Source organism: Nelumbo lutea, chromosome 2 (genome assembly GCF_056320005.1).
Source record: "Nelumbo lutea isolate HS-2025 chromosome 2, American lotus-T2T, whole genome shotgun sequence".
Taxonomy (NCBI): Eukaryota; Viridiplantae; Streptophyta; class Magnoliopsida; order Proteales; family Nelumbonaceae; genus Nelumbo; species Nelumbo lutea.
In genome coordinates, this window is record NC_142685.1 from 48,766,684 (window position 1) to 48,790,512 (window position 23,829).

The 23,829-nt window shown below is 37.4% G+C and overlaps 2 protein-coding genes across 7 annotated transcripts in view; both read left to right on the forward strand.

Annotated features, from left to right (window-relative positions):
- Positions 1–4,794, forward strand: part of LOC148870501 (uncharacterized) — a 50,170-nt gene extending 45,376 nt beyond the window's left edge. For all 6 annotated transcript variants that reach the window (XR_016107222.1, XR_016107221.1, XR_016107220.1 and 3 more), the window contains one exon: positions 4,406–4,794. Coding sequence is in view for 1 of the 6 variants with exons in the window: in XM_088969709.1 (XP_088825835.1) it covers positions 4,406–4,473 (68 nt within the window). In the remaining 5 variants the exon portion in view is untranslated. The remainder of the gene's footprint in view (positions 1–4,405) is intronic.
- Positions 4,795–10,372: 5,578 nt separating this feature from the next.
- LOC148870502 (alpha-soluble NSF attachment protein-like) overlaps positions 10,373–23,829 on the forward strand; it is a 28,227-nt gene continuing 14,770 nt past the window's right edge. The window contains exons 1-4 of the mRNA XM_088967653.1: positions 10,373–10,919; positions 12,003–12,052; positions 12,133–12,205; positions 14,172–14,251. Coding sequence (XP_088823779.1) covers positions 10,775–10,919; positions 12,003–12,052; positions 12,133–12,205; positions 14,172–14,251 — 348 coding nt within the window. The 5' untranslated portion in view covers positions 10,373–10,774. The remainder of the gene's footprint in view (positions 10,920–12,002; positions 12,053–12,132; positions 12,206–14,171; positions 14,252–23,829) is intronic.

The window sequence follows — 23,829 nt, forward strand, 5'->3', positions numbered from 1 at the left end:
TCTATATGTCTTTACCTCTAGGGGTGTATGGGAAGGAGATGCAAGGAAATGTCTGTAAACTGAAGGAGTCTCTTTATGGCCTTAAGCAGTCTCCTAGAGCCTTGTTTGACAGATTTCGGGCTGCTCTTGTTGCTTTTGGGTACACACAGACTCAGTCGGATCATACTTTGTTTGTTAAGAGGAGAGATTCCTTAGTGGCCCTCCTGATTGTCTATGTTGATGATATTGTGGTTATAGGAAATGATACTCAGGAAGTTGTTCATATCAAGAGTTTTCTTAACACTGAGTTTGAAATTAAAGACTTGGGAGAACTCAAATATTTCTTGGGAATTGAAGTTGCCAGATCTAAGGATGGTATCTTCATTTCTCAACGGAAGTATGTTCTTGATCTCCTTGTAGAGACTGGGAAACTGGGGGCTCGACCTGCTTCTACTCCTATTGACCTAAATCATAAGTTGTCAACTATTGAAGGTGAACTGTTGCCTGATAAGGGGGTGTTCCAGAGACTGGTTGGGAAGTTACGTTACCTTTGCATGACTCGGCTAGATATTTCCTATGCAGTTAGTGTAATCATCCAGTTTATGCATTCTCCCAGAGATACACATTTAGCAGCTACTGAGAGAGTTCTGTGCTATCTAAAAGGGATTCTAGGGAAAGGTATCTTGTTTGCTAAGCATGGACACATGAAGATGGAAGCATACACTGACACTGACTAGGCCAGATGTATTGATAATAGGAGGTCTACTTCAGGTTTCTTTGCTATGGTAGCAGGGAACATTGTATCATGGAGGAGTAAGAAGCTGTCTGTAGTGGCAAGATCTTCAGTTGAAGCGGAATACAGGGCAATGGCACATGGAGCTTCTGAACTTTTGTAGTTGAGATCACTTTCAGATGAATTGGATATAGACTATGAGAGGCCAATGATGTTATATTGTGACAACCAGGCCGCTATCAACATTGCACACAATCTTGTTCGACATGACAGAACTAAACACATTGAGGTTGACAAGCATTTTATACGAGAGAGAGAGTTGCCTCAGGAGAAGTCTGTCTACCATTTGTTGCTTCTGAAGAACAGTTGGCTGATGTTTTGACAAAAGGTGTTTCTAAAGGAAAGTTGGTTCATTATATAAGCAAGCTGGGCATGATGGATCTCTATGCTCAGCTTGAGGGGGAGTGTAGAGAGATTGGGCCGAATGGGCCCTAGCCCATTAGTGTCTTTCTTATTAGTTCTTTCATGTTATGTTTTCTTATTGGGCCTTTTCTTTATGGGCCTTTAGCTCTTTTTATGTTTTTCTAAGTTTAGTGCTGATGTGGACACCTACTTAAGGGCCTCCTTGTAATTTATGTAACTTAAGTAAGTTTTATAAAAGATTAGAGTAGGGGAAAGAGGAGATATTCGAACTCCTCCTTTCTTTCTCCTTTCTTTTCCAATCTTCCACCTTGTTGTCTCCTTCTCTGATTTTTTTTCTTTTTGCTTTATTCTGAAATATTCTATTGATTTTATTAGTTTGAATCACATCTAAATTTAATGAATTTATTATGATTTTTAATAATAAATTATGATTTAGTATAAAATTTAATAAATTTGTTCTCATTTTTTATATTAAATTTAGAATATGATTTATTATAAAATTTAATAAACATTTTCTGATTTTAATAAATATTTTAAAAATACTAACTAGTTAATATTTTACTTGAAAAATATTTTATGTTTTATATTATAAAGTAATTAATTTATTCTTTTGCTTTTATTTTTTGTTAATTCTTTTTTGTAAATATTTTATTTGAAATATTAAATAGAAATTATTAATGGAATAATTTATATTAATATATTGTGTTATATTATTATAATATACTAATATATTATATTATTAATGTACATTAGTCGACATCTTGTCGACATAATAGGAAAAACTGCCTTTTTTTTGGTTATTTGGACCGGTTTGGTCGACATTTCCGAAACATAGGAAATGTTGACCAAAATAATGTAATTTTTATATTACCATCCATTTTCATGTCGGTGAGCCTCGACATCGACATATGTCGGACGACATTAGTGAAATTTCGTGACATTTGAAACCCTGTTCTTCCCTATCTGCCATAGAAATTAATCCACTGAAGACATCTGCAACTAAGGTGAAAAGAAAAAGGGAGAGGGGTTTGCCTTGTCGAAGGCCTCTACATGCTGGGAAAAAATCTTTTACCACCCCATTTACCAAGACTAAGTAATGGCAGGAGCTAATACAACCCTTTACCCAATTGCACATCTATCTCCAAATCCACAACACCCAAGGACCTCTAGTAAAAAGCTCCAATCCACAAGGTCATAGACCTTTTCTAAATCCAACTTACAAACAAAACCTTGATTTCCCGACTTTCTCAAGTCCTCCACACACTCATTTGCTATTAAGATCTGATCCGATTTACCTTCCTTGCATGAAAGCACCTTGTGCTTGACTAATGATGGAGGGCAGCACTACTTGAATTCTCATAGATAGCACTTTAGCCAGGATTTTATAGATGCTTGTCACTAGGCTAATCGGCCTAAAATCCTTTGGGTCCTTTGCATCTATCTTCTTTGGGATTAAGGCTAAGAAGGTAACATTAACTCTAGGACTTACCTTAGTCTTGTCTGCAAATTCCTAAAACACCCCAACAAGGTCTTCTCTAACCACATCCCAACAGTCTTGATAGAAAGTTAGGGTGAAGCCATCTGGACCAGGTGCTTTGGATCTATCCATTGAAAACACCACCTGTCTGATCTCCTCTTCACTAAAATCCCGTTCTAACCAGTTAATTTGTTCTTCTGATAGCCTAGTTCAATCCGTTCCTTCCAATCTTGACCTATTGTTCAATGGTTTCCTATAGATTGATTTGATATGATCCACAAACAATTTGGCTATCTCATCTTGGTTTTTCGACTTCCTCTCCATTCACCTCTAACTTAACCACAGAATTTTTTCTTCTCCTCCCATTAGCTATTGCATGGAAGAATTTTGTATTTCCATCCCCTTCCTTAATCCATTTTTGTCTTGACTTTTGCCTCCAAGAAATTTCCTCTCTAAGAACTTATTCCAATTCCCTCTTTAGATTTCTTCTCAAAACCCTTTCTTGCTCACTCATAATCCTTTGGGCTTCTTTGGAACCTAGTTCCTCAATCCTGGACACCAAGTTAATTGTTTGCTCCTCTATCCTTCCAAAGTGTTCCCTATTCCACTCCTTGGTTTTGGATCTCAATCTTTTCAGCTTTTTGTGGAATCTCACTCCCTTTCACTTCACCCCTCTCAAATCTTCTCTCCATAATTCCCCAACCATGTGCACAAAGTCCGGGTGAATTAACTACATATTCTCAAATCTAAAATGTTGTGGACCAGAGCCTAGAATTTCAGGACGTAACTGGATAGGGCAGTGATCAGAAATGACTCTGGGTAAAGCTCTAGCCATCAAATTCCTCCAATGGTTCTCCCACTCTTCATTAAAGAGGAATCTATCTAGTTTCGAGCATAGGGCGTTTTCTTGGAAATTAGACCATGTAAAATTGGATTGTAAAAGGGGTAAATCCATAGGCCACAAAGTGTTAATCAATTCATTGAACTTTCTCATGCTGATTGTAACTATTCTTGGGGGTTGTTAGATTCATTACAAAACCTAATTACATTGAAATCCCCCACCCCTCAGACACCAAGGACCATCCCATTGACCTCGTATACCATACAACTCTTCCCATTAAGCACATGGAGGGCTTCATAATTTTTTTTTTAATTATACACTAAATCATAGCCATCCCATAAACGTTATAACCAATGGGTGGAGTTCAAAATAGAAGAGAGATGAGAAAATGTTATAAACAGTAGCATTATTATATTTGCTTTGAAGTAAAACTTCTAATCCAACTTATAAGGAGCATAATAAATAAGGTAGTATTTAATGCTTTATTTTTCCTTAAGGCTGAGTTTGGAAGGAGTACAAATGCAAATATGTAGAGTGCAAAACCTTATATTTAGTATGTATTTACGCTGTACATATTTGCATTTGTACTGCTTCCAAACTGAGCCTAAAGGATAAAGACATTTAGGAGAATCAGTGATTATACTACTAAACTGAACGGGTAAAATTGTCCTTGAGAAATCGGGAAGCAACTAATTGTCTCTTGCTGCTTATTGCACGGAGTAATTAGAGTTTCTAAACAAGTTGCAAGAAAAACAGAAAAAAAAATATCTACTTCTGTTAATGGTTAATCTTATTTGTGTTTCTTTGAGCAAGGGGAAGTAATCTCTTCAACACATTTGTTCTAGTTTGTTTTTATCAACACATGATCTTGCCATCATCAATTTAGCATTGTCTTCATGCTGCCATTGCTTTAGATGGGCAAGTGATTAAAAGTTCTCTGTTTTACTGTCAGATTGTCAGAGACGTTTCCACCATCAGAAAATCTATCTTGAAGTATCTCTTAGTCTCATCATTACATGAATTTGTGAAAGGACTAGGTATCCTTTTCATTTCTCAACAGGAATTCAAATTATTTAAATGCGGAAACATTCATTATACACCAGTGTCCTCTTTGTGGAAGTATCATGGTGTCTATGAAGAGAACAAAAAGCAAAAGAAATCAAACTCTCTGTACTGATGAAAATACTTGGGTGTTTTTCTAACCATACGAAACCATATATCGCGGTACACACTGCACGTGTGAGTGGTTGCACCAACAATTGACTTCATCTAACACTTGTAATTTTTCATTTACTGCAATCCTCAAAGAGAATGAAAGAATGATATGATGAATTTATCCCATCTATTGATGTCTTCCTGATAACCAGAAATTGTTTGATGAATTTGCCCATAGAGTTTGTGTCTGTGTTTGATAATTATGAATTGCACTCCTCTGACAACTGACTTTTACCCAAATCTCGGGGGGAACAAGTTCCTATTCCAAGCCAAGTTTTGTAATTTGTATTGGCTGATCCATTCCGATTATATCCCGGTTGATTGGTGGGCCTGGCCCTTGATCCTTGCACCATTGCTACACTGGTTAATTTCGTGCCTAGCGCTATGAAATAGGTTGTAATTTAGCCTGGATGGATAGATCAACCCCTTCATTAAGTGCCATAGTTCAATTCCACAATCACAAGGACTCGGCATCAACCACATTGTTATACCACAGTTTACCAACAGATACGACTATTTGGTAAAGCTTGAAAGCTTGTCTTTCGATGCCTGAGGCACCTAGTCATGTGAGGGAGACCCACTACCAAGCACCAACAATCAGTTGGGTCTTGGATTTACACATTCTCCAGATAAAGACCGGTACTAAAGTGTGGTCCAGGTGAGTCCGGATCTCCTGCCCATGTCTACCCACATAACATCGCAGCCACACATGGGGAACATCTCATCCTCCTACATAGTATTATGCATAGGGAGATGTTTCCAATGCACGGAGGTAGTGTGTTGTGGGTAGATATACGCAGAGTTCTTGTAGGCAGGAGATCCGGAGTCAGCCCAGGTATGTACTGTTTCGGCCTTTATGTTAGAATATATCCTCAGGGTGGGCTCTTACTTTGCCCACATTTTACCCAAGGTTCAAAAGCCGATACATATCGTATCGTATTGGGCCCTTCCCAATACGCCCCTACAGGGGTTTTATCGGGTCAGGGCCTGATTCAGAGGGTAGCCGGGACTTAAACCGGCCCCTCTGAACCAAAATTGAAAAAAAAAAGTGAAAGTTAAAAAAAAAGGGGCCGATACTGGCTGATATGCCCTACTGGTGTATTGGCCAGTATCAGTACTTTGAACCTTGGTTTCACCCCTCAAGTTTGGTTGAATTGAACTTAAGGCCCGTTTGGTTTGTAGGAATAGGGGTCTGAGAATGGTTCACTCCCATTCCAACTGTTTAGTTGGATGGAATTGAAATCCCACTCCCATTCCACCAGAATTGACATTCCTTCATTTGAGGGAATGGCCATTCACTTCCCCTCCTTGGGAATGAAGACCCATTCTAGCTTATTACAATTCCTATTCCAGTTTCTGTTTGAACCAACCAAATTAGACCATTCCAATTCCGATTTTGATAGGTTTTAATTGTTCTGATTGTGAATCAAACGTACTCTTAATTCCCACATTCAGTTTCAATCATCTAACCAGACCGTTGTTCTTGTCGATAAAAGAATAAAGAAAAAACATGTTTTTTTCATATGAAACCACTACTAAGTTAGAAAATTCGTGGTTTCAACAACAGCTATTGTAACCGTAAATAGACATTATTTGCAAATTTTAACTGGCGTTGTTACAGTTGTTGCTTTAACAGTAGCACTTGCCGAGTGTTACAAAGCTTTGGCCAACTACTACCAGTCAACTAAAAAAATCGTTGTAATATCACCACATTAGAGGGCTTAACCTGAAGTAACCGTGTTGAAGATTAGGTTGAATTAGGGTTCGGATTGACATTTTAACACTTGGTAAACTTTACTTTAGCTCGAGCCAATCCAACCCAAGTTTCAATGTGGAGGTTTAAATTCTAAGGCCCTGTTCGCTTTTCGGTAAATTATTTATCCGAGTAAATGCAATTACCTGAGTAACTTTTTCTTGGGAAATACTTACCCAAGTAAGTGCCTTTACCTATGTTCTTTTATTTATTAGGTAAACAAGGCAATGACCATTTTAGCCATAGAAATCTATTATTAAAAAGGGCATTTTTGTCACATTCAACTGTTGGCAACTTTCTCCCTATGTGGGAAAGTTATTTACCCACCTAGGAGATGGGTATCACTTTCCTGGGTAAGTGAAATAAAACAAATAGGAGTAATGCAAATCGTACATGCATGTAGCACTCATGTGTGACAGCTGTCTTGGTTCGTGTCATAGAGTAACAGAAGGGTTCCGTCTCATCTAGGATGTATTGTGATTTACTGATTCTCGAGGGCTACATGGTACATGCCCTTTAGGCATGTAAGAAGTCCTTGACAGATACTGGCAAAATGACTAGAGATATCTGTCAACAGTTAAATAACCTAGGCGTTTGGTTCTGTGGGGGTTTATTCAATAAACACTATCACATAAGCGCTATTTCAACAGTTATCCTCTCATGCTCTTCTGTATACATCGAGAACAACAAAAGGTGATTTCGGTTTTTGTGCACGCTTATCGTTTGAGAAAGTTATTTTTTAAAATTTCCTCAAACGGTTAGGTGTTTTTTCACTGTTACGCTGATGTGGTGCCTAATTGTCATAAATGGTTGTAATTATTATCTTTCTCAGTTTTCTCAGCAAATAAAGTACAAATGTGGAATGAAAAAATGTAAACAAAACCAAATACATACAACATAATCGCTGATGCTATTATTATTATTATTAGAGTTGGACTATGATATAGGAAAAAGGTATTGCCGGTAAATGCTTTTATCCTATACGGTATGAATGCAGTAGATTTAGAAAACATAACGGGATAAATACAAAAATAGAAGATGCAAGGAAATAAGTAAATCAGTTTATACAACTCTTGGAAGTTGGAAGCTTTCTTCCACCATGAAAAGACTCCATAATACAAAGTAGGACATGGTTTTTTATGGGCTATACGCTGTGTAAACTTGTATTTATCAGCACTCTTGGCAGATATGAGAGGTATCAAAGAAAAGAACAACCAAAGTATACAATTCTTCTTTTTTTTTTTTAATTTTTTTTCTTGCCTTGTAAATCATCTTAAGCCATACGTTTGTAACAAGTTTGGGGTTTGCCAATATTCATGATTTTGTTTATTAAAACAAAATTAACTGTCATAAAAAAAATTGATGTGGCACTTATTTTTGTTGTAAAGGACAAAATCATGCATATTGGTGAACAAACCCAAGGCTATTGATTAGTTTTAGTTCAATGGAAAATTGAGGGAAAAGATGCACATAGAGGGCATTGGCAAATTGGCATTCACAAGTCACAATGCCAAAAGTCTTCCTTTCCATGGGTTTGAACCGTGCCTCTCCAATGAGAAGATAATAACTAACCACCTAGACTATAATCGTTGACCCTTTGGGATTTTATAGGCGCAAATTTTTAATCAAAATGTTTGGGTCACCTCATTCGGCAGTTGGCAGTGAAATGCTAAGAGTAAAAGGTAATCATATCAGCAATTTTCACAAAACAAATTTGTATGTTTAGCACTTTTTGACATGAACAGATGTTTTTTGAGCCAAGGGGCCATTTGTAAAAGTAGGCAAAATTGGATCTTCAGCTATTCTGTAGTTTTTTTTTTTTTTAAATCTTTTTAGGCTTTATTTTTTTTTTTATGGAAAATGATGAGCTACACAAGTCGGGGATTGCTCTTCCCCTCAAATCAGTATCACAAATAAAATTAAGATTACAGAACCTAAAATCTCTAGTACTATTTTTGACAACTTAGAGCCCTTCGGGCTAACCAATTTCCCTTGATTCTCTTTTATGAATTTATCCTTAAAACAACAATTCCGGTTACCTAAAGTTCTAAACTAGACTACCATTACTTTAAGGTTACATGATAGGATCTCGGCACTAATAACACTTCAACCATCCTATTCCAAATTTGTTTCAATGATTCACATTTAACAAATAGGTGATCAATATTCTCCTCTTCTCCACAATGAACACATGTTTGCTCTATTCTACAACCCATTGTGATAAGTTTATTTTTAGTGGGAAGTTTTTCATTTAAGCAAAAGGAAGGTTTTAATTTTCGGGGGAATCAATAGATTCCAAAAATTATTTATATAATTATTTGACAAGCATGACCCTCCATTAAAACGACATTCCTCAAAATAAGCCGATTTAACTGAAAAATTTCCATCCAATGTTAATTTCCATACCATCTTATCCTCCATATCATCACGAGGAATCAAGATTGGTTTGATGCATTGCCAAATTTGAGGGGAAGCAATCGTTTTAATTATATCCTCCCAAACCCTTTTTACATGGTCAATCACCCTACTTTCTAGAAATCCATGTTGTTCACATCAATCTAGTTATTGAGATCCAACAGAGCCATTTCCAGCCCATGTATCCTTCTAGAAAGAAACCTTATTACCATTTCCTATTCTCCAAGTGGATCCCCTTTTAATCATATCTCTAGAGCCCAGAATCCCCTTCCAGGCCCAGGATACTCCTTTTTTGGGCTGACCTCCCAAAAGCTGTTTTTCTTGACATATTTACTTGAAACCACTCTATCCCATAAATTATCTTGACAATTAATAACTTTCCAACAGTGCAAACTCTACTCTAATTAACTAAATGGATGGGTTTCTAACTTCTCGCATTTGAGTATGAAAAATCCCTTTCAATGTCCTGAATTACATTGATTGGAATTTTAAAGGCTTGCATGGAAAACTAAGGAACTAGACACAACGGAATTAATTAGAGTCAATTTTCCAACTAAAGAGAGGGAATTTTTTCCAACCAGCTAGTTTATTGGCCATTTTTTCTCTAATATTATATTTAAAAGTTTCCTAAGAAGCTCTACCATCAATGATGAGAGCTCCAAGATATGTTTTATTTTTTACTTTCAATGGGAATCTTAAGGATTTTGGCTATGATTTTTAAAAAGTGATTAAGAATGTTTTTAGAAAAAGATATGACCAACTTAAGGTAATTAGGGAGCTGACCAGAAGCTTTAGCAAAATTGTCCGAAATCTCCCTAGTTTTCAAACTAGCATTGATTGAGGCCTTTGAGAATGGAGGCTTTATTTGTTTGCATTGAAATCTGACATATAAATACCTCTAAAACTATAATAATTATTTTCAGAGTTATATTGAAATTGATAAATTTTTAAAACTTTTTATTAAGAAATAATTAATTTTTACTTTGCTTTTTAGTAGATAAGATGGCAAAATATTAAATTATATATAGGGGTATAATAATCAGTCCGACATGCTATTCAGCCATTCTCAATCTACTTAAATAACTTATTCAGCAAAAATAAATAAATGAATAAATAATAAGTTTTCATTTCAGCCACTTCAACCGTTATCAAACGGCTCATAGGATTCCAATCATGTGGATTTTCTTTTTCGTTACCGTGGGGAAATGTCTTTGGTGGAACCTGTATCAGCCTATGAGGTGTAAATGGATCTCGGAAAAATCTATCAGGTGTATATGTATATGGATCTTTGGGTTAAGATATGGGAAACGTCAAACATGTCGAGTTACGTTACGTGATCTTAATTCGGTTGGTCGGGTGGTTGTATTCTATTTCTAGCCCAAGCCCGAGTAGGCGAGTAGAAGAGAAGAGGAGGATTAGAAATTAAATGCTGCCAAATCTTAACCAGGGTCATCGATGTGGGTTGGGCTCGGTTGTTGAGCCCGGCCCAAACTTGAACAATCCCCTACTAATACTGTTTCCCTGCTTGAAGAATCAGTGCGCGTTTGCAACTTTTGACCACGGTGGAATACCTTTGGAGAGGATGCTCTGTTCTTTTTTACTGAAACCGTTGGATTGGAACCTTATTTATGGTTTCGATAGGATGTGTTAAGATCAATAATTAGGACCGCTGCTGAGCAGGGGGGGCATAGCCATAGAGGCTTTGTCGTATGTTGGCTCCACTGAATGAACATTCCAGCTTAACAGCGAAGGAAAACCTGTTTTTCGTTCTCCCAAGGAAGGACTCCATCACAGCCTTTTACTTTTCTTTGTCGCGTTTTCCTCTTCTTATAAATAAAATAAAATCGGACATCCTTCGGAATCTCCACCTTTATTCCGTCTACCGTCTTCCCTCTGTCTCTCACATTTACGACGCAAGGGAGATCGGAAGTGCAGAAAATGGCGGATCAAATTGGCAAAGGAGAGGACTTTGAGAAGAAAGCAGATAAGAAGATCAGTGGTTGGGGTTTGTTTGGTAATAAATATGAAGATGCTGCAGATTTATTCGAAAAAGCTGCGACTAGCTACAAACTCGCCAAAGCCTGTAATCATTCCATCCCTCAATTGATTATCTTTTGATTATTTGTGTTATAGTTAAGGTTTAGATGCGATTAAAGTGAAGCTTTCCTTGTTATCTCATGGCAACATCCTTTTGTTTTCCTGGTTTTTTTAAGTAGTTATTGTTGATTCAGGTTTCGTTTAGATCCATTGTAGGTGGGGGAGGAGGTTTGATGCTCGGTTATCGAATTGCGTTTGTTTGATCAGTCTCTTAATGATGCAAATGGACGCTTTTCACTATGCAATTAAATATCTGAACCTTGACATGACAATTTAAATATAATTGCTCAGCTCAACCCGCGCTTGATGGGTCCGTAGGATTCCTGCTACAAGTTACAATTGGGGTCCCTGTAGTATCAATAAAGAACCTTTCATATTAGCTGATTGCTTGGCATCGAATTATCGTTGTTAGATCTCCATTAAACTTTTATTTGTGTAGTATCCACTGGGACCAAGCTTCCAGCTTAGAGATGAAAGTGAGGCACTTGTAGTTGATTGAGAGCTCTGGCCCAACTTCATCCTTCATAGTATGGCAACCGATGGATGGAAGTTTGTTTCTTTTCATAGAGATGATTCTCTCTCTCCTTTTTTTTTGGTAATTACCATTTAGAACTGTGGAGCTCAAATTTAGATGCATTCTTATGTTTATTTTAGAAAAGCAAAGCGTGTCAATGAAAACTAATCTAACAGTCTTTATAAGTTTGACTTTCTTTTTATTCATTTATTTTTCAATAAGAAGAGAGGTGATACTTTTCAAGAAGAAGAAAAGATCATGTGGAACAAAATGGGAAGGAGAGGAATTAGAGCAAAATCTGAGGCTTAGGGTACAGTCCAGACCAAGCAACTCTATTCTTAGCTAATGAGGGAGGGAGGGAACGAAAGGATTCATGCAGTTTAACCTGATTAGTTCGGATGTTTGAAGAACTATGGCTTTGATCACTCATAGGAAATTCAACGTGGTTAAATGGCAGATCCAAAGTTCATTTTTTCCTTCTTAATCTAGTTCAGTGAATTTTGGTAGAGGTAGACCCAAAATTTATTAGCTTGCTAACCCTTCAATTGTTTTCAGGGGATAAAGCTGGATCTGTATATGTCAAAATGGCTAACTGCTATTTGAAGGTAAGTGCTTTGTGTAATGCATTGCCAAACTCAAATATTTCTTTATGAACCTTTCTAATGCTTTTATTTTCTATTTACAGGCAGAAAGCAAGCATGAAGCTGCTTCATCCTATGCGAATGCTGCAAACTGTTACAAAAAGGTTTCTCCTCAAGGTTATCATATTACCAGCTCATATATAACTTGATATGTCATGCATCAATCTATTATATGTTCATCGAAAATACATCTCTAACTATGAAGAAGGGGAAATGCGAGAGGAAAGAATATTGAGAGGATACTTTATTACAAAGGGAAAGTATAAAACAGAAGTGTCTCTCATAAAGACTAGATAGAATTCACATGTCCATACATAGACATCAGCTAAGTCCAGTGCAGTCCAAAATTGATCTCCAAATGAGGCTTTGAATACATCATCCAACCCTGCATGGTCCATCATCCAATTGAAAAGAAGGGGACCAATATCAGCACAGATACACCTCTTGTCCCTAGCCATCCCTTAAAAAATCCATCTTTTCCTTTCTCACCAAAGCCTCTCAAAAATCTAGGAAAGGTATAGTCCTCTAAAAGATCTTGGCCCTTCAAATCTACCAAGGGATGGCGACAAGAAGACCTTCACCAGAAAAGGAGGTTGGTATCTAGGTCTTTTGACTAACACAAAGAAATAACTTCATACATGCACCACCATGTCACAAAAAATGAATAGATGAATCACGTTCTCCTCAAAATGCCTACAAACAACACAAAGGCTGGCCAGATAAAACCCTCAACTTTTTTTAAGTGGTGAATAGACAAAACACTATATGAAGATATCAGCCAAGCAAATGCTTCTAGTTTGGGTGGCTAGATTACTTCTATTTATGAACTTACCTCTCAAATGATCCCATCTTGTGAAACTAAGACAGGATGGATGACATGTTTCAATGGCGAAGACAATGCTGCTTTTCTTTCCAGATCTGCATCCCACCTATTGGAATCAACACCATTGTTGCTAAGCCTACATATCAAAAAGTGCTAGAGTTTATCTGAACCCAACAAGAACGTCCTAACCACTCTCTGAACAAGGATAGGTTCCTAGATTTTATCCTTCCTAGACCTAAGCCCCCATGATGTTTCCTTTTACATGTTGTTCCCCATTGACGAGATGTTTCTTTTGGTATCCCAAAGAAAATACCTCATTAACTTCCCCGATCTTTTAATTATCAACAATAGTTTATTGATAGAATATATAACAAGGCTGCATGCTCCTAATGGGCATCTGCCAATTCTTATGGTTAGACTCTTTTTTGGTACAACAAATATTTTTGGAGTGTGTTTTTTTTTGGTTCCTAAAAACATGGATAGGTTGCACAAATAGGAGCTTACATGAATATATTTGGATTCTGATGAGAGGGTTGCAGACCATGGTGAGTACATTTTTTACAATGACAGCATGTTATCAGTCAAGTCATAACAACCCTCCTGCAGCCAGGCGGCATGGGCAGGGAAAGTGATTAAGCTCAATTTCAGTGGCTGCTCTCTTGGGAACCCAATTTCAGGAGTTGAATGCTTGCTCATAGAATTTGGAAGAATATATAATAGAAAAATTAGTGTGGTTAAATGCAGAGTTATAACTGTTGAAGAGGTTTCATGGACCTGGTCCTCTCTGTTGAGAGTAGGCCCAATAATTGTTCAGTATCTTTTTATTGGTAATAATACATTAAAGTTGTAGAAATAATTTTTAAGAGAATTAGGATCTAGGCGGAATATAATACTGTAATTTTAACAAAAAAGTATAAATGAGGGTACATGCCTCAAAAGTGACAATTTGTGCTTCCTTGGTTCAATAATCCACAATGAATGAGAGAATGAAGACATTACCCGCAGAATTATCTGTGGATGAATTTCTGCTTCCTTTTCCAGCCCAGCATTATATAAAGTTATAACACAGATAGGTGTAACCTAAGGACATGAATCTGGAAGCTGAATGCCATGGTTTGCCAAGTCCTGAGCAAGGGATGTCATCTTTTGTAATTACAAAATGAGAAATTTCTGTTCACATTTTCAATCTCTGTTATTTTGTCCTACTTTGTAACGGTTAATATCATCTGACAGCTCACTAATATTAGATGCTCTCTGCAGAGGCTATTTCATGTTTAAATCAGGCAGCCAATATTTTTACGGAAATTGGCAGGTTTAACATGTGTGCAAGATATTTTAAGGTATGCCTGAAACCAATATTTTTCTTGGCAATTGTACCTCATCTAGATATGATATAGTGATTCACCAATCAGCTATTTAGCAAGTTTTTTACCTTTGGGATGGGAGTGTAGCACCTTAGAATCACTCTTTACCTACCTTAATTTATTTATTTCGACTTCTCTCTGCTGTCATCTGATGGAGGTACATCTTGTGGATCTGTAACTTCTCCTTTGGGATGTATGTGTGCATGTAATACTTACATTATATCCGTGTATATCTTCATCAATATTATCAGCATCATATAAGCCTTGTTCCAACTATATGCTGTTAGTCGTTCTATCCTGTTCATTACCATATCCATTGCTAAACTGTGGGCCCTTAAATCATTTCCCCCTACTTCAACTCGTGTCCTTTTTGACCTGCCCTTAGCTCTTAAAATGAATAATAATATTACAAAACTGTCTAGCAGCCCTGTTCTCAGGTCAGACTTGCTTCTTTACCCCTACATTTGATATGACATTTTATAACTGTGCCCAAAATATTGCAGGCCTGTTGACCTCACTCTTAGCTTAAGTTTCTGCCAATCTATTGGCTGCCCTTGTCACCCAAGATACATTGACTTGCCCTTTGCTCTTCTAGCCCTATTAACTTATGGATGACTACTTATTGGCGCTATGGATGGCATTTTTCACCTATACTCAAACCATCATAGTCTACTTTCCCTTGTCTTATCACCTATTGGAAGTTTGGAACTACTCTTACATTCCTTTGAATAAGCTTATTTCAGATCCTATCCTTTTTTAGTTTTCCCTCTTATCTATCTCAACACTCACATATCTACCACACTTAGTTTTCCCTCTTTTCCTTCATACAATGTCATTGGCCTTATAACTGTTTTGTAAAACTTTCTTTCTAGTCTAAGTGGTATTGTTCTATCAAATAAGATTCTGGTGCATCCCTCCAATTTGTCCATCCTACTCTTATTCTGTGGGCAACATTCTCCTTAATCTTTCCTTCTTTATGGATTAACCAATGAAGGTAATGGAAGGGGCCACATCATCTCTTGGTCTCCAATCCTAGGTGTGCTCCGGTTTCCACTTTTATTATTAATAAATTTACATTGCATGCATTTTATTTTAGTCCTATCTATTTTAGAACCTCTTGTTTGTAAGATCTTTGTCCATGAAATCTTATTTTTCATTTAATCATCCTTTAACATTAGTGAACAAATGCACCATGGGACTTCCTTTGGCAAAAAACTCTGATAGAGCTCCGGTGACTCACCTTCAGTTTGCAGATGGAATTATAATTTTTTGTAAAGGGTGTGATTTGATGAAGAGGAGAAAACTAAAGAATCTAATAATTCTCTTTGAGAGTGCATCTAATTTGAAAATTAATTTTGGCAAGCGTTGTGTTGTGGGGTTAGTGATTTAAAAGGTGCACCTAGGCGCACAGGCAGACACATTTTAGGGTATGCACCTTGCCTAGGTCCTAGGCACAACATTTTCAAAAGGCACACGCCTAGCGTGCCTAGGCATGTGCCTGATGTCCCTTGTGCCTCAAATTTTTAAATTTTTATGCCTTTTGTTTTTTTTTTTCAACCTAGCGGTTGGGGCAAGGGCTTTGCCCCCAGACCTCCGACCACGCCCCTCGAGAATCCCCTATTTGCTAATGTTGTTCATTCATTCATCCTAATAAAATATCTTGTTAAAAGGCAATTAAAATTATAAAATTACTATTTTTTGTGTGAAAATTAAGAATTTAAGACCCTAACATAGACTTGTTTGGGCTTGCCTCGAAGGGCATGGTACAAAGGCAGTTCATAGAATCAAGAATGCAATATGTTTTACATCACATTAGCTACTTGAAGTAATGCAATTGAGGAAAAAAAGAGATAGTGGGTTTTACATACTTGAAAATGTTTTATATGTTTGATATATTTTTTTAATTTTTCATTTGAATACGCTTTACATGTTTTGTTTATGTATTTTAATTTTAGATAATAGGTTTTTTAAAACATTTATTTTAAAATTTAAGTTTATATTTTTTATTAATATTATGTTTGATATATTTTTTTTGCATTTTTTTTTAATTTTTTGACTTTTTTTTTTTTTGTAGTGTTTTCAACCCACCGTTGACCCAGCCGGTCGAACCGTTTGAACTGTCACCCAGTCAAGATTTTTGGTCCGATTCAGTCAAGACCCGTCAGACGGGAAAAAAACCGTTAAATTGGTCAAGAACCATTTGACCCATCCGGTTCTACCGTTGACCTATTCAACTTGGTCACTGGGTCGCAGGTTGCACATTCAATGTATGCAAACTTTCAGAGGCCATAACTTTACACTTTGATGTCCGATTGGGGTGATTTTTTTTTTTTTTTTTTGATTTTGGGTAAATTTTTGAGATCTATGTGTCCCAAGGGGCTGTAGGCACCTGGCCCCGCTATTTTTGCAAAAAAGCCTTTTTTGGCCTCAAATTGCAATTTTTAACATTTTTTATAAATAAAAAAATTAAAAATGAGTTAAAAATATATAAATTAAATATAAAAATGCATATAACATATCTAAAACATGTTTATGCATTATTTATTGATAAAATATATATTTACACACATACACATATATATATGTTGACATGGCACGGTCTAAACAGCTTGACCCAACTGGTCGAACTGGTGACCCACGACCCGGAGGCAGAAATGGTTCGACTTCTAGGTCGGCTTTTAAAACATTGTTTTTGGCATTTTTTGTATTTTTACACCTTGCTTCAAAAACGCACGCATCTCACCTTGCGCCTCGGGCACAAATTGCCCCTTGCATATTTTCGTTTTTGCACCTTGTGCTTTTAAAACACTGGGTGGAGTTGAACTTGGGGAGTTGGGAAATTGGAGTTTGTTGTTGCTTGCTTTAGAGTGCACCATCTCGGAATGGCCCTTGACCTATTTAGGACTCCTAGGTGCTAATCCAAAGGGGAGTTGGTTTTCGAACCCAATAATGGAAAAGTTTGAAAGAAGGTTAGCAACTTGAAAATAGAATTATATTTCTTTGGGGTCCAAACTGCCGAAGTTACTTTAACTAGGATCAGCTTGCCAACCTACCGATTTATTTTTTGTTTGTTTTTAAGATTCCTTCTAGGGAAGATAAGAAGATAGAAAAATTGACGAGGGGTTTCTTGTGGGAACTAGGGGAAGAGAAAAAGGATTACTTGATTAGGTGGGAGGTGGTTCGTCAAAGTAAGGAAGAAAGGGGATTAGGGTTAGGGAATCTAACACGTAAGAATGAAGCTCTACTAGGCAAATAGTTGTGGAGGTGGCCTTTGGAAAGAGAGAGCTTGTGGCATGAGGTGGGAGCAAGTATCCATGGCTGTTCTGAAAATGGTTGGGATGCTAGGGTATCTCAACAGGCTACACTTTCCAAAAACCTTGGAAGGCAATACACAACATTCTCCCTAAATTCCTTAAGTTTGTAAAGTATGATGTTTTCTTTGGTAGTTTTGTTCTCTTCTGGGAAGATGTTTGGGTGGGCACTCAACCTCTTAATGACCACTTTCCCTCCCTTTATTCTATTTCCCTCTATTAAAGGGTATCTCTAGTTTCCTTTCTTCCCTAGTTCTTCTGTTGTCTTTAAATTGGGATTTTGGCTTTTGTAGAGGGTTGAGGGATGCGGAATTCTCTTTTGTCTCTGAGCTTTTGCTTTTATTGGATTTTGTTTGTCTAGACCCACTTAAAACCTAACAGAAGAATTTGGACATTGACTCTGAGTGGCTCTTTTACTTATGCCTCCTTCAAGCCCCTTTGTTCTAACTCCTCTCCTTGGGTGTTCCCAGACTCCCAGTTAAAGAAATTTAGTCTAGGCCTTCCCCTTAATATAGATGTTTTTTTTGCTGGGAAGTGTACTATGGTAAGATTAATACTTTGGATAACCTACAAAAGAAGAGACCTTTTTAGTGTTTGTCCCCAAATTGGTAACTCTATGCAAGGTGCAGATTGCAAAATGAGGATTGTTATCACTTACTAATATCTTGGTCCTTTGTTGCAACTATTTCGAATTGGATTTTTATATTGTTTGGATGTAAGTGAAACTAGCCATATGAAGTAAATTTGCTTTTTGATTCGTCTACTTTTGGGTGGCCTATGAAGAGAGAGAAACTAATGTGTAAATGTATTAGAGCAGCTCTTTTATGGACTATCTGGGAGGAAAGGAATGCTAGAATATTCCAAGAAAAAGGAAATAAGTCTTTCTGAAGTAAAGGAGTGTATTATGACAAGGGCAATTCTTTGGTTGAAAACCTCAGTTCTTTTGGAGAATTATTCCAATGATGATTTTCAGAGGAGTTGGGCAGCAATGGCCTTCACATCTTCCAAGAATAATAGAATTCAAGAAAGTTGGATACTACCTCTGGAGGGCATTATAAAGCTGAACTTTGATGGGAGTGGTCAAGGTAATCTAGGACCTTCGGGTATAGGAGGGATCTTAGAGAGATGATAAGGACAGCAGCTTTCTCTCCATATTTTCTGGTCTGATGGGAGATGAAGACTCTACAAGGGCTGAGATGCTAGCTGTTGTACAAGGAATACAGATTGCTAACCAACTTGGAGTGGAGAATTTGATAATTGATGGAGACTCTAAGGTGGGGTGGTTGTCGGGTCTGGAACTGTTATTTGGGGTTATAGGGATCTTCAAAAGTTAAACGGCTTACAAGGAATATGTCAGTCAGCTTTCATTGGTTTAGCATATTGGAAAATGCCTTGGATGATTATTTAGCTAAACAAGGGGTTTCTCGGGTTTCTTTGTATTGGCCTACTTTGTAAACTGTAATCTGGTTAGAGTTGAAAATTGTAAGCATCCTTAAAGGGGAGGTAGCATCTTGTGCCTCTTCTTAGGCTGGTTGTACTCTTTCTTCCTCTTTATTAATGAAAATTCCATTCATCTATCAAAAAAAAAAAAAAACTTCCATGATTAGTGCTAATAAATAAGGGCTAAGTGCTGAGCTTGGTGAAATCCTATTGTGATTGGAAATTTTGGTGTTTCCCTCACAGGTGTTTTAACACTGGTTGTTTTACCCTATACATATCCTTAATTAAGTTATTTTTACCTTTTTGGTACTCTCTTTTCCAAAACCCACCATATTATCTCTCTAGTGATTCTTTCATATGTTTTCTCTAAATCAGTGATACCATATAAGATTTCTCTTCTATTTGAATTTGTCTAACAATTATCCCAATAAAAAATATAGCTTTCATGGTTTATCTCCATGGAAAAAGCCAAATTGATTTTTTTTTTGATAATTGAAAGAAATTTATTAATCAACAATGATAAATAGTACAATGTCCCCAAGGAGAGGCACGAGATGCAACCTCTCCAAGCTAGTTAAAAACCAATTTGATTTTTTAATTTACATAGTTTCATATTGTAGCTTCTGCTCAATTACTCTCTCCAAAAGTTTCATGGAGTGGCTTATAAATTTAATCTGACGATAAATATTACAACATTGATATAGCCATTGTTTTTAAATATAGGAACTATTGTGCTCTTTGTCCATTCACTTGGCATCTTCTTTGTTTTTGTTATCTTATTGAACAGTTAGCCATGATAGGCCTTCCTCTTCCATACCTTTTCAAACTTCTATTTAGATACCATTAGCTCCTAATGCCTTTTCTTTCTTTATCTTATTTAAAGCTTCTTTCACTTTGGGAATTCTAATTTTAAGAAGGTTGGGGTTGGAAATTCTAATTTAGCCAACATGATGGCTGATTCTCTGGTCAAGGCCGGGGTTGGAAAAGTTTGTTTAAATTGGGGCTGCCTAGGACTGACTGCTAATTTGTAACATGTAATCAGTTGCTTTCATTTGTTTTTGTTTCTGTTGTTAATTGTGGTGGGGCCTCTCTTGGGAGGCCCAATGTCGTACACTTCTTTTGCTGTGTACTTTGTGTGCAATTTGGTGTTGAATGGATATTTTTACCTTGTTAATCAATTTTTTTTTAAGAAGGTATCAGAAGAAAAACAACCTTTTGAAAAGAAAGGACAGCTAGAAAGTTGCAAAAATTCAAAAGAAAGTAGCAGAAACCAGAGTCCAAGAGGAGAGAAGAAGAAGAAGAAGAAGGTGGCGACAACTTGGGTTCAAAGAGAGAGATTTTCAAACATAATCTCTCCCTCAAGCTGAGCATAGATGTCAATCATGCCAAGCTTGCCAGTATCATGCTGAAGTTTAGCCTTGGAAATGCCCTTGGTGAGGAAATCATCTAACTATCCTTCAGAGGTGATGAAAGGTAGACACACTTCTCCATAAGCCACTCTTTCTTGAATGAAGTGTCTGTCAACTTCAATATGCTTAGTTCTATCATGTTACACTGGGTTGTGAGCAATGTTGATGGCGGCCTGATTATCACAGTATAACATCATTGGCTTATCATGCTCAATACCTAGTTCCTCCATCAAGGATCTAAGCCACAATAGTTCAGAAACTCCATGAGCTATGGCTCTGTATTCTGCTTCGGCTGAAGATCGAGCAACAACTGATTGTCTCTTGCTTCTCCAAGAGACAATATTACTTGCCACCAAACTATAGTACCCAGAGGTAGATCTTCTGTCATCAATGTTTCCGGCCCAGTCAGCATCTGTGTAGGCTTCAAGTTTCATATAGCCATGCTTAGCAAATAGAATTCCCTTTCCAGGGAGCCCTTCAAATAACACAGAATCCGCTCTACTGCTACCATGTGAGTATCCTTGGGAGCATGCATGAATTGACTGATGCAACTGACAGCATGTGCAATGTCTGGCCGAGTCATGCATAGATAGAGAAGTTTTCCAAGTAGTTTCTGAAAGACTCCCTTGTCTTCTAACAATATTCCATCTGAAGCAGAGAGTTTATGGCTCATATCGATAGGAGTAACAACTGGTCTAGTGCCTATCTTCCCTATTTTAGAGAGCAAATCATGAACATACTTTCTTTGAGAGATAAGGATTCCATCTTTGGATCTAGCAACTTCTATGCCAAGAAAGTATCTCAATTCCCCCAGATCTTTGATCTCAAACTCTGTATGAAGGAAAGATTTGAGATCATTAATCCTTGAGACATCATTACTAGTCACAACAATATCATCAACATACACAATCAGGTAAATGACCAAGGATCCTCTCCTCTTCACAAAGAGGGTATGATCAGACTGTGTCTGTACATAGCCAAAGCTAACAAGGGCAGCCTTAAACCTTTCAAACCATGCTCTAGGGGACTGTTTGAGTCCATAAAGAGATTTCTTCAGCCTGTAGACCTTTCCTTTCATATCTGTTTCATACATCCCTGGAGGAAGAGACATATAGACCTCCTCATGTAATTCTCCATTCAGAAATGCATTCTTTACATCCAGTTGATAAAGTGGCCAGTTTGAGTGTGGAGCCAAATATAGCAGAACCCTCACAGAAGTCATATTGGCAACAGGGGCAAAGGTCTCCAGATAATCAATCCCATATGTCTGTGTGTAGCCTTTTGCAACCAACCTAGCCTTGTACCTTTCAATGGTGCCATCAACATGATATTTGATAGTAAAAACCCACTTACAACCTACTGGGTCATTCTCTTCAGTCAAATCAATCACTTCCCAAGTGTCATTCTTGTGTAGGGCATCAATTTCTATTCTCATAGCATCCCTCAATTCTGGAATATTAAGATCTTTTGACACAGACTCGGGAATTGGGTTAGAAGCAACAGAAGAAAGGTAGGCAAAATATGAAGGAGAGAGCAAAACTATAAGAAATGTGTTTGGAAATGCAATGTGCAGTACTTCCTTTTTCCTTTCCTAATAGCAATGGGGATATCAAGGTCTGGGAATGATGGCTCCAAAGGGGCTGTAACAATACCTGTTGTCTCATCTGTAACTAGAAGTGCACGATGCTCATGTGTTGTAGGGGAAACAATCAACTCATTTCTGGTTCTTTGCATTGACACAACCTGGGATTAAAAAGAGGGCGAGGAGGTAAAGGAGGAGGAATAGGAACACTGGAATGACAGTGAAGTGACTGATCCTCCCTTGACTCATTTGAAGGAGGAAGAGACTCAGCAAAAGATTCAACTAGGATAGGAAGAGGAAGGACAAACACCTGTGACAAATCCTCCCCCTTTGGACAATGTCTCTCCAGAGAAGAACCATAAAAGGAAGAAAGCTCATCAAATGTGACATCCATTGAGACATACCGAGTGCCAGTCTTCGGATCAAAACAACAGTAACCCTTCTGTGTGGGGGAATAACCAAGGAAGACACACTTGTGGGCTTTTGGTTCAAACTTATGACTCTAAACACTTGGGATATGTACATAACAAGTGCAGCCAAAGACATGAAGAGGAATAGGAAAAAGATCTTTGTCCGGATGAAGAAGACTGAAGGGAGACTTAAACCCTAAAACCCTGGATAGCATACGATTTATAAGGTAGGTAGCAGTGAGAACTAACATCACCCCAAAATTTTGTAGGGACATGTGAGGCAAATAGAATACTTCTTGCAACTTCAAGAATATGTCTATTTTTTCTTTCAGCAACTCCATTCTGTTCTGGGGTTCTAACACAGGAGTTTTGATAAATAACCCCTAAATCAGTGAGATAGCAGGTCAGGTTTTTCTCAAAATATTATTTTGCATTGTCAGATCTGAAAATTTTAATTCTGGTATCAAACTGGGTTAGGACAAATTCGTGGAATTGCCTCACAAGTCTGGGAACTTCATCAAAAATATCCAAGTGAACCGAGAAAAGCCATCAATGAACAAAATAAAATATTTGTAACCATCCATAGAAGGTAAGTGGTAAGGCCCCACACATCAGAGTGCACAATATTAAAAGGAGAAGAAGATCTTCTATTAATCAGAGGATAATTGTTTCTACAATGTTTTGACAGTTCACAAGACTCACAATGAAGACTGGACAAACTAATTCCCTTAAACAGTTCTGGAAATAAATGACAATGCATAAAAAGAAAGATGACCCAAACGAAAATGACATAACATGACTCGACTGATGGACCAGGTTGTTCATGGCACTGTTCAGGAGTATCCAACAGATATATTCCATTCGCCTCACGGCCACTCCCAATCACATTCTGAGACACCAAATCCTGAAAAACACAGTAGGAAGGGAAGAAGGTTACATAGCAGTTTAATGACTTCGTTTGGCTACTTACAGATAACAAGTTTGTATTTAGCCTGGGTACATGAAGAGCAGAAGGAAGAACCAAGGAGTCTGTAGCCTTGATGGTTCCCTTGCCGGAGATAGGGGCAAGAGAGCCATCGGCTAGGGTGATTTTGCCACGTCTAGGAAGTAAATCATATAAAACAAACAAAGTAGAAAGGCTGGTCATATGACCAGAAGCACCAGAATCAATAATCCAAGGGATCCTACGATTACCTGAAATGGTTGCATGATTGGCAGAAGCCCGTATACCTGAATGAGCAAATGCAGAAGAGGTTGAATTTCTTGGAGGGTTGGAAGAAGAGGTCACACCCTCTAGGTGACTGATCATCCTCCCAAACTTCTCATATTTTGCCTTCATAGATGCTAACTGCTCACTAGCCGTCATCTCTTCAGTTTGGTATCTGTCACTATCTGGACCAGT